Raw genomic sequence first — 11,926 nt, forward strand, 5'->3', positions numbered from 1 at the left:
CACCCTCGTAGCTTTTGCATTCCGGCTTTTTTCGCCCTGTCATCGATATATATTTGCTACGTGGCGATTTTCTTTTCGGGCCCCGCGGTTCACGGTATTCGCTAATTAATATAATCGCGCGCCGGCGAACTTGCTCTTCTTGCCTCTGCTTGCTGCGCCTTTAATGGAAAATGTGTGGCGCGCCACCGCGGGTCGAGGACATCGTTTTCATGTGTTACAGACCGCGACGGGAATAGAGAAACGAGGATCGTGGTTAGGTTACTGTGGTTCGAGATATACAAACGTCTTATCGATTCTGCTCGTTTGTCTCTCGGCTCGCGCGCGAGAGGGGGATGCTTTTGATCTTCGGCGTGATATCTGTAAGTGGTTTAATGGCGTTTAATCGGGACACCCATTATGTTTCTGCAAAAAGTGTCGTACGATTCAACCCTTTGTAAGCGGATTTTTCTTGGTTCGTGGGAACGACGATACAATTTTACTTGTCCGGACGTTGATTTTTCAATTTTATTTTGATTAAACTTTGGACCTATGTACTAGTTCTTTTTTGTTCTGTAATCATTCGCGGTGCACTACTGAAGTTTCATCAAAACCGGTGATTATCTCGTTCTCTTTCTACCTCATTCCGCATTCACGTTCACAAAATTGAAAGTAAACGGCGTGTCCTCTACTTTCCAACTACGACAATTAAACCTTCTCACGGCAAACACTTGTTTCGTCCTTTCCTCGTTCATTCATATTCACGTTCGTCCGCGCGCATTCGAGCCCGCGAACCTCACGACTCGGACAAAATGCGAAAAACGCGCGAATGAAAGGCAGAAAACCTCGCCTCTGTCTGACGTAAGAGAGAGAGAGAGAGATCGGTGGCCGTGGGGGACACGCGTATCGCGGTTGAAGCCAATTTCGAGAGCGCTTTGTGCGGCACGCTGCTAAAAATGCGTGGCGAATCGACAGCGAGGATCACAGGCTGACGAGGCAGCTTCAAGATCCATCCGTCCCGTAGGATCTTGAACGGGGATCGGATCCGGTCAAAGCATTCCATTGTAGTGGCCGTGCTCTTCTAGAAACGATTCCACCGATCCTCTCGGATTCGTCCTGTTTTTCGCCATCCGCCGCCGCCGCCGCCGCGTAAAGATCCCCTGTGATTGGCTTCTTCTCTCATCAGCGTAATGCGCCAACGTTAAACTCGCTCTTGCCACTTGGAACAGTAGCATGAGTCGCGTGTCCATGCGTATTCATGGCGAATACTACTCGCTACGCGTGTATTAATTGACAAATAACTTTTTATCAAACGATCGCCGTATACGGCTAGCATTGTCCGGCGATTATGTACGTCCCTGCGCGAGCTTTTCTTCTCTCTTCCTCTCGCTTGCTCTTTTCACTTCTCTCTCTCTCTCTCTCACTTGCTCTTCTCACTTCTTCCCTCTTTCTTTATCTTTATCTCCCTCTCTCTGTTTCTTTCCGTTTTTTCTGCTTTTTTCCCCTCTTATCCCCCGTCGGTCAGAGCGGCAATGAAATGCTGTTTTCCGAAAATGGCGCTGGAATGAGGACAGGTCTCCGGTAGCTGTGCGCACGCCGTCCTATCATTTAATTTGGTATCGGATACTTACTTCTGCCCTACGTTCAAACCCCTCGGCTTAAGCCTTTTCTTTGCCTCCTCCCCTTCCCCCATATACGCCGCGACGCATGAATGCTGTCCCCGTGAACCCCGCGAACCTGCTTTTTACTCTCGGCTCGGTCCAAATCCATTTTTACGGAGAATCGCCGAGGCTAGAGAAATTCTTGGTTCACTTTTCAGAATTTTGCTTAAGGAGATTCGTCGTGATCTGAGAAAAGTGGGTACCTTTATTATCTGTGCGTTCTGAGGAAACTTAAAGTAACGAGTGTGACGGTAGAATCTGACTTTTATTTAACACTAGAAAATGACCCGTTAGCGACTTTCCAAAAGTTCGTGCGTAGAAAATAAATTCGGAAAGTTGCAAATAACAGTATTCACAATTTTTCGAAAGTTGCTAATGGGTCATTTTAAAAAAAATTTTCGTTACAACGCGAATCATGGTACAATCGTAGAGTAGACATGTAACCAATGCAATTGGAGCAATCGATTGCAAGACTGTATTCTTCCTCGACGAGGCCACTTGGAAAATGTTATTTTTACATAATAATTGAGTAATTGAAACCTCTCGAAAATCGTCACATTCTGTTCTCGCGGCCCTTATAACTTTCCTAGATCACTTTTAAACGGTGGATTAATTAAAAGTCGATTATCTCTGTAATTGAAGCCATTTCGTTTGAAATTAAGGCCTCTGAATGGGTTATTACAGATTCTACTTACCGCTAGACGGCCTAGAAACACCGAGTACCACATTTAGTTGAATATAAAACGTGTAAGAGGTAATTACGTTCGCACGATAAACGTGTCATTACTCATACGCGTTAATCGATCAGATCGAACGCTTTCCGGGTCTGCATTCCGGAGTTTATTTTTCCACGTACACGTCGCCGTTACACAATGACAAAAACCGTGTGTGCTCTTCAGTAACGGATGATCGATATCCCTGCCGCATTAATTGTAATAACCTGCAATTATCCAGTTTTTGAATGAAAAATTATCTACCCTCGTTCACCATTCGATATTGCATTTTCTTCTCTTCGTCGTTTCTGTAGCATTAACGACTCTTCTCTTTTAACGTATTAGAGATATTAGCAACAGGAGTCGTTAATATCCTACTATGAAAATGTAACAAGTGTAAAAGGAAATGTTGGAATTCACTTTTTTTCCAGTTATATTCTCGTTTCGGTTCGTTTCATGCGTTAAGAATACATTTTTTGCAAAATATTAGAAATACAATGTGCAACGAAATTAACAGATTCTGAGGTTAATTATTTATTACGATGGAGTTGGAGATTTCATAAATTTGCAACTCTGCTGAATAAACTCGAGTATCTGTAATTTATTAAATAATTTAAATTTCTCAAGTATCTACGATATATTAAATAATTTAAATATCTCAAATCTCTATAGTATATTAAATAATAAAAATTTCTCAAATATCTACAGCACACTAAATAATTCAAATATCACAGACACCTGTAAAATATTAATAATTAAAAATTTTTGAAAAATAGCGTCAGTGACACGATAAAATTTTTTACCGATGTAAATTCAGCGACAACGTTTGTCACACACTGTGATAACACCTGTATTACGTTCATCTAACAAGCTCGATACCCAGTTCTCGAAAGAAAAGCAAGCTAACTCAATTTACTCCCGGGTGAATTTGCTTTTTCTAATTATCCTTTTAGCCTCGTTTCCCCTCGAATACCAACAACCACTTCTTTCAAATGATATTACTAACGAAATTGAATTTGGTTCTTCGTTAAAATTCCGTTCGACCAGGTGATTGATGCCCCCCGAACGAGGAGGAGAAAAGGATGCAAAACGGATAGAAGAAGCTGCTCATTAGCGCTTATGCACCGTGTGTACATCGTCGGTGGCAATGAGTATCATCGTGTCGTAACAGTGTAGCATAGGGGAACGTCTTCGTAAATGGAAGACAGAGAGCGGTTAGGCTGTCGAGCTCCTCTGTAGACGTCCACCAGCCGGACTAGTTACCGGTTAAGGCGCTATAAAATCTAGTGTAACCAGGCTACGCTTCACTTTTTCTTTCGTAGGAAAAGTATCACGGGTTTGCTAATGAGACGTTGCACCGTCCGTCCGTGCTTCATTATTAAACCGGTGAAAGTTTTCCATATCTTTCCCACTTCGCCTGCTGGATCGTGTGATACAACAATCGAGTGTCTCTTTATGGTGTACCGGGGAAAAAAGATCGGGATACTTGGCAATTTTTCGGTTATTTAATTGGTTTAATTGTCGTACTACGTTTTTCTGGAACGTTCAGCTTTTGTTAGTTTGCGAAGAACGGGATTAAAGTAAAATTGCGGAATTCTGAGGTTTGCAGAACTTTCGTAACTTCGTATTGCCTTCTTTGTATCGAAATTAAAGTCCAAAAACTGGAATATGCAAATTTTCCAATGGGCCGAATGTGACAAAAATTATTTAACAGTTAAATTTCAGTTTATAGTAAAGATTTAGAAGGAAATTTCAAAAGTATTGATCTCCAGAATTGTCTGCTTACATTTTACATTCATTTCTGAATTTTCATAATTTATAGAATCCACGTTTGTAATATTGACGTTAAAAGGGGAGAGTGATAAATTTTATTTGTGAAAAAATTAGATTAAAACAGAAATTTTCTGTTAAGCTAGAACTTCACAATGCTGATTCGAGTTTCTTTAGAATTCACAGTTACTGCAAGGGTGACGGTAAAAAATGTGTCGCCGTGATATCGGTTTGTATAAATTCAGCGGCGTCAATACACTCTAAGGATATAATCCCATTGGGTTTTAATCGTTGATCTTCCCTTCGACGTGGAGAGGAAGTTTCGGGTCGAAAGAGGGGCGACGTTGCGGCATAGACACAGATACACAATCCACCATCGAGATAGGCGGTTTTATTGGCATCGCAGCCCTTCTGATCTCAGGCAAATGAAGATGGAGCACCGACTTCTTGCGTGTCCTGATCAAAAAAACATGATCGCACAGCTTTATCCGGGAAACGTGGCAATTGTCCTTCAAATCTGTATCTGTCATCTCTACGAATATATTCGACAGCAATTTACAAATACTCACGAATTTATTTCAAGCTTTATACACTTCGATAAAAGAAAATTAGTGTGTTTTTTAAAGAAGAAGTGTAAAATCTTGTTTATTGTTAAATGTTTAATTGTGTGGTATTGATTATCGATGTACAAAATATTGATCGATTTATAGTGGAGAGGTAAGATTAGTTAGTGTGCAAGTATTAAGGATTCTATGATCCTTACGCACAAGTGCCAAAAAGAACATCCTTAGAGACGTGTTAGGGCTGGAGTAACTAAGGGTTCGTTCTAACCCCTCTATCCATAGATTACTACTGCTCTTTTACAGACCTTACAGACCTTAACCCATTGTAACTCCCAAATATTAAGATTCCCAGAAACACTTCCGACATAAATACAATCTCTTTTCGTAACATTCAATCCTTAACCCTTTGACGGTCTAACCTAATTACGAATTAGAGTCACTAAAATTCATATTTTACACTTCTAATCTTCCCTTGCGATTATTTACAGTTCTGATAATAATACCCTTTCCAACTTTCTTCCTAAAAGTCTCTCACGAGTTAAACTGTTCTTTATTTAACGCACTGTCCAAGTCTCACTCGGGACAAACTATCAGAGGGGTAAAGCACCCGAAAACTTAATATCACATAGAAAATTCAAGAATTCATTGGTTAAACTTTCCTTGTCATCCCTTGCCAAATCGTTCCAACACTTTCCAAAAAATCCCCAAATTTCCATGCACAGGTAACGCAGAAATTAACTCTTGCTTTACCACAGTTCCCCAAGAACCGCATCGAGAGAGCCACAGTATCTCACAATTAGCCTTTCCATCGAAAACAACGTCTCCTCTGGAAACTCGTTCTCGCCACCGGGTGGTTAAACGTGGACCGTTTCTCCGAGGGGTAGCAAGCGTGGCGCGTGAAAACCGCGGTTGGGGCGCGCGCACCGACCACCGGCAAAAATGGTGGGGATGAAGTTCGACGGGGGTGGCTGTGGGCAAAAGCGAGCATGAGGCCGACACGCGCCTCCACTCGATGACACTTATGCACACGCCCTCAGACCGCGTGCGTGTTGCGCCTGTCAAAAGTCGTCGACTCGCGTGCGCTCGTCCTCTCTTCTTCCTCCCTTTTCTGTCCCTCTTCCCTCGTCCGGGGGTTGTGCTTCCGCGACAATCGCTCGTGCCTAATCGTCCTTCTCACCACGTGTCTGTGATCCGATCGAGAATTTGCAGAAAAAAGAAAATAGACAAATCGTCTCTTTTGGTGACTTTTGGTGATTTTTTTCTGGTGGATACGAACGTTTCCCTCTTTACCGGTATCAGTCGAGATAAGAAGTTTTTTTGGTAGTTTGTGAAATTAACGGGAGATTTAGACAGAAATGGGGTGTGTTTTTAAGAGTTTGTCTCGTTGAGACTGAACGAAGGGACCGTTTGTAGAACGATGGACGCGCAAATGTACAGCAGAATGTGGCAAACGCCGACAAACCTGTACAGCACGTATAAATACCCCGCTATAATGCAGCTCCAGGCGAACAATAACGAATTTCATTCGTGGTTTCATTCTAGGAAACCGTCCATGGACGACGTTGGAAATCCTACCTCTGTCAACGCACGGTGAGTACGTCTTATCATGTTGAAATAACTTTTGCGGAAGATCTGTTTCCGACGGTGTTTCGCATTTTATTCGATAATCGAGTATTAGAAATTTTGGCTAGCTTGAAAAAATATTTTACATAATTGCTAATGGTAGCTCTTTTTAAGGTAGATATGTGTATTGTTTCGTTCGAAATAACGTCGGATAACTGATTTTTAAATTGAAGCACAATTTTAAGTACACCGGTTGAATTTTCTTGTTTTATTTGTATCTTGCAAATAATTCTGGAATATCGTTCTTACACCTATTCTCACAAAACTGGCAATCGTGTTTAAATAACCCTTTGATGATAATTGTTCGATTAAATATAGATTGACACTCGAGTTTAAATGACCCTTTTATGTCGTTGCAATTAATATAAAACAGTGAATCAAACTTACAAATATCAGTCAAATTGTTAATTTCTCTCGCGTCTACTTTCACAAACACCTTCTACCACAATCTTAACCCTAAAATACACCGCTAATTTCAAATAAAAAAATAAAGAAAGCCTTTCCGCAAAAATAAAAAATACAGTATGCGTCAAAAATTCCCAGATCCCAAGTTTAATAATTTATCGCGACAGAATGGAAGACAGTAGAAAGCTAAAAAACTAGGAACAATGTAAATCTGAGTCGAAGAAATTTTGAAACATGTTCTTCTTCCACTCGTTCGATCGAATCTCACTTCAACTAATCATCGACTCTCCAAGCGTGTCGGGCAATGATCTCGAGTTTGTCAAAAATTTGATCAAGTGAACAATCGAGTACAATTCCATCAACGACTGGAAATCGTTCAGACTATCGGAATATCGATATCGTTGTCTATCACGTCGGTGGCGCAGGTAAAACGATATCCCAGTCAGTGTTATCGCTCGCGATCATCTACCCTCTCTAGTTGGAGGCATCGAGGACGGCCTATCTACCGTCGTAACAATTGAACCCGTAATAGAATCACATTTATTCTTATTACCCGACGAGGTCAAGCGTCCAACGAAACGCCGCGGCCCGATCCGAAGTCGGATCAGCTCTTCTCCTAAGCCATTCCACGAGCTGCGTTATTTCTCCCTCGGCTCGCACGCACACCACGCTGGCCGTCGCCACTTCTTTGTTTGGCTACAAGGATCGAACCTTCTGTCGTACTTTTTCGTAACGTTAGATCGCGGTTTGTTCGCTGCTTTTTCTCGAGTTTTAGTCATTTTGTGGAATTTGGGGAAATTGGAAATTGAGATTAGAGAAGCTTATCTCAGTGACTGTTTTAAATATTCTTCACTATATAGGGCGTTCGCGATATTAATTTTCAGTGATTACTTCTTTTAAATGGTAGGTTTTCGAGAGGAATGGGAGAAGATGAGATTTTACTCGTATCGCGGTTTGTTCACTATTTTCTGGAAGTTTGAGTAATTTTGTGGAGCTTGAACAAATTGAAAATTGAGAAAAATGGTTAGATTTGGAAGGAGGAGAAAATTGTGAAGGCATTAAGAAAATATAAAATTGGTAAAAGAAGGAAGTCTTCTCATGTTCAGAATAATGCAACCGAACACAATGAGATGTTCACGTTTCATTCTGTGATTAATTTAAATTACACGATAACCCCTGCAAGTATCAGTGTAAGCCTAATCTACCCCACACGCGTTTAACTCACGAAATTAGCATACCCTCGTACGCGTACCCTCTCAAGCCTGAACACGGGTAACCAGAATCTGTTCCTCAAAAATCTATTCCTCGGATCGGATGAATATCTCATTCGACATCTATAATGTAAGATAAAAAGTCCATAAAGAGATCGAAAGTAGCCACTTAAATTCGTAACGATCGATTCTACCCGTGCAGAAAATATTTTCCACCTTGATATCTTGTTAAAAGAAGAAAAAGGTTCGAAAGGAACGAAGGGAAATTTTTAAAAAGGGAGAGAAATTTTTCAAAAAGAACGGAGGGAAATTGAAAAAAAAAAGAAGAAAAATTTAAAGGAAATAAAGAGAAGTTTTCGGAAAATAACGAAAGAAAATTTGTCAAAAAGGCGAGAGGGAAATTTTTGAAAAAGAGCGAAGAAAAATTTCTCAAGAAGAAGGAAAAAATTATTTATGCTGGGAGAAAATATGTTTTACAAGGAATCGTGGATCTTTAGCGAGGAATTATGCGTTCCCTCGGTTTTGTTTAATTAATACAACCATGACTCATGCACCTATGCGCCACGGTGCGCAACAAAGCATCTGCCATGGTGTATCTCGTTCTCCATCTCGCCACGTTCTTTAGAACTGAACCTACAAGACTATCAAAAACCTTTGCTCGCGTTATGAAGATGCCGCCTTGTAGATAGATATATGTATATATAAAATTTCCGCGGAAGGTCCTAGCCCATTCTGATGTTGACAATAATTCATCAGACTGTATTGTTGTACGGCCGGTGAGGCCGCAGGTACGACGCGTTTCTCTTATCTTCACAGAGATTCCGTCAAAATTTCCGACCTCTGTTTTTCGCTTGTAGATCATTGTCTCGAATTTCTAGCCTTACCAGAATCACGGTTAATCCTCTTAATACTCATTATTCAATTCTCAAATAGGTATCGATTTTGTATAAATATTAATCGTCACTGCTATCTCCTTCCTTAATCATATCGTATCTTTCTCGTTTCTACGATCGAAGAAAATTAAATTAGTAATTTAGGAATTTTTTTTCAGAGCAATGCCTGAAGTTTCAATTACACTTTTACATGCCTAGGTCAATATTTCTCCATAAATTATTTTTATCTCAAAAATATCAGTTCGCTGTCTATAGTCCTCAAAATATTAAATTGTCTCGTTTATCACGAAATACTTTGGTCAAAAAAAAAAAAGAAGCAACTACAACTCCAACTTCGGTAATATTTGTTAAAAGAAGAAAAAATTCAAAGGTACGTCTATGAAATAATAATTACTCGAAGCACAAGTCCTTCATCGTTCCCTCGGCGGAGATGTTTATTTGCTCCCGTTTCTCGGTTCAGCCGGGCAAAGATTAAAATATCCCGGTGAAATGATTGGACGTTCGCACGTACTAATGGCGGAGCAGGCACGGTTTAACAGTTAAACTGCGGAGGCTCGTGTAACGCGGCGGAACGACGAGTAACCGTGAAGGTGCGATGATAAAGGAAAGGTACCTACGTGGGCGTAAACGGGTGGCGACCTCGGAGGCGTAACCAATGCTCCAGGCGACAACCTTATCGAATGGCAAGTATGCCTCTGCTTGGGCTGCCAACCTAACAAGCAGCCGGCTTGTCCCTTTGTATACGCGCGGAAACGCCGTAAAAATGATATTAACATCAGAACCTTGTGTCATTTAGATTCTCGATGAATTACTTTGCGGTTGGCTCCTGTAGTTGTTCCATTGGAATATTAATCTTTCGTGGAAGAGGAACGGGGTGAGAGATCGTACATTTTCATGTATACAGGGTGTCTAAACAGTGGTAGAAATTACAACGAAGTGATTGCTTGTTAAGAAATTGTGTAACACAGTTTTTCACAAAAATCTACTCATCCAGGGCAAACTATTGCATTAAACAGCATTAGTGTGTTATAAAACTGTGTATTGGTCTGGAAAAATTAGAGGAAGAAAACTACCTGTAGAGTGAGATATTTTGTCAAATGTGAGATTATATTCGAAAATTTGGAACTCCTCCTCCTGAAAAAATTTAGACCTCTTTCTGCGCTAAATTGCACAAAGATCCTCGACCAAACAATTTGTCAAAGGTGAGATTAAATTCGAAACAGGGTGTCTAGGTTGAAATATAATACCAGTCAGATATTTAAACCTGTTCCTGCACTAAATCGCACAAAAATCCACTTATCTCGACCAACAAATTACACTAAACACCGGTATTAGAGAATAAAAAGAAGTAGGGTGCAAGAACTCGACTCCAGATCTGCCTCTTTCTTTAGCCAATCTATTCGCAACTTTTTTCCTCCGTCCAACCTTACCTACATCTAACTCCGTCTCAACAAATTACGCATCTGCCTGGTTTTTCCATGGAACTGTTCAATTGTCATTGGGCGATTTCGCCGGTGAGCATCAAGAAAGATCTTCTCCGCAGCGGCGGCGGAGGAACGACTCACCTGACTCTCCCGGCCACCGTTACGGGAGACTCCTTCGGTGCCACTATTAATATTAATGCATTCCGCCGTTCTTGCGGCATTGTACTCGCGTTGACGGTGCTGCTCGTCCAACGTCCGACGTTCGTTCCTTCCACGACAATATCCACGCGTGTGCGCGAGTTTCACCGTGGTATCATCGTGGTGTAGCTTCGTTCCTCCTGACGCAGAGAGATACCCAAGCGTGTGTCCTCTTGATTGTGTTCCACCGGACCCATGGGTTTTGTCCCGCTCACCGGCTGAATATTCAACCGGCCGATAAATAACACTGAAAGGAAGAGAAACGAACGAAACAATGACGACGGTGGATTTTTCCCTGGTTCAACTCTCTTCAGAAAGACCTCGTCGGGAACTTTTCTTATGCGAACGGACAAGTAACACCTCTTCTCTTCGTGGTGGATCCCCGTTCGTTGGTTGGTTTCGCCTCTATGAGAGAGAAGACACCGATACTTCTTCTTCTTCTTCTTCTTCTTCGTCGTCGTCGTCGTTTTCTTCTTCTTCTTCTTCTTTTCCTCTATTGTCGCGCGCGATTTCCTCCCGGTCTTATGAGACGTCGACAATGCGCGTTTCTACACGCTCTCGCCTACCGTAACCAATGGCCCGCGTTACGCTCCGGCCTGGTGATCTATACCGTGCATTCTTCTCTCTTCACCGTGTCCCATGTGTTAGCGGCATGGACCGCGACTCTACTCTCCTTTTTCTTCCTTCGCTTTGTTTTCTGCATTTTTTACCTTCGTTTCTTTCTTCTTTTTTTAGAGCTGAAAGTGATGGTAGGGTCTTTAGAGGTTTCTCGTCTCGCGGACGAGGATGATGGAGAGGCGTAAGGTGAGCTGGTGTTTAAGTCGGTTTTCAGAGATCTGGGCGGTTCGTCGGTTGAACTTGTTTTTCGTGATCTTTGCCGGGTTTGTTTAGCCGATGTTGATTATCTCGCGTGCTAGATTTCTACCGGTTCTTCATTTTTCAGGGTGTCCTGCAATATTTCGAGGTTCCCCGTGTCTCCCACCTTTTGGGAAAAGTTAGAATTTTCTACTGTTTCTAATTTATTCGTCCTCGGTTATTAGTCAATTACTTAAAAAAAAAAAGAATTAAATCGCCCTTTTAGAAGAACTGTTTATTTAATTATTTTCATAACAATTCAAGCATAGACTTGTTTCAAGCTCTCCAGAATAGTGTCGTTTAACTGTTACACGAAAAAATATAAATATTATATTACGAATAAAATAGTAGCTATCCGAAATTCGCGTTCTCGCTGGAGGAGAAAAAGGAGAAAGGTAAAAATTCGCGCGAACGAATGTGGACCAAAATGGCGCAAGATTTAGGGGGCTAAATAGTGAGCGTGCGCGTAGCCGCGGGGTGCCGATGCTTCACCACAAATCTTGTTCCCTTGATCGACCAATATAAAGAAAGGATTATGCGAATATTCGGCTACAATATCTATCATCGTGAATTATCACGCCGTACGTTGGGACATTCGCGGAGACTTATTATCTGACATGATTTAAGGGGAAGG

At 41.4% G+C, this 11,926-nt stretch overlaps 1 protein-coding gene across 1 annotated transcript in view; it reads left to right on the forward strand.

The window, feature by feature from the left end:
• The window catches only part of LOC108576542 (protein trachealess), a 169,343-nt gene that overhangs the window by 48,787 nt on the left and 108,630 nt on the right, over positions 1-11,926 (forward strand). Inside the window, exon 3 of the mRNA XM_017939553.1 lies at positions 6,226-6,273. Within this exon, the coding sequence (XP_017795042.1) occupies positions 6,226-6,273 (48 nt within the window). The remainder of the gene's footprint in view (positions 1-6,225; positions 6,274-11,926) is intronic.

This window comes from Habropoda laboriosa, unplaced genomic scaffold (genome assembly GCF_001263275.1).
Source record: "Habropoda laboriosa isolate 0110345459 unplaced genomic scaffold, ASM126327v1 scaffold346, whole genome shotgun sequence".
NCBI classification, from domain to species: Eukaryota; Metazoa; Arthropoda; class Insecta; order Hymenoptera; family Apidae; genus Habropoda; species Habropoda laboriosa.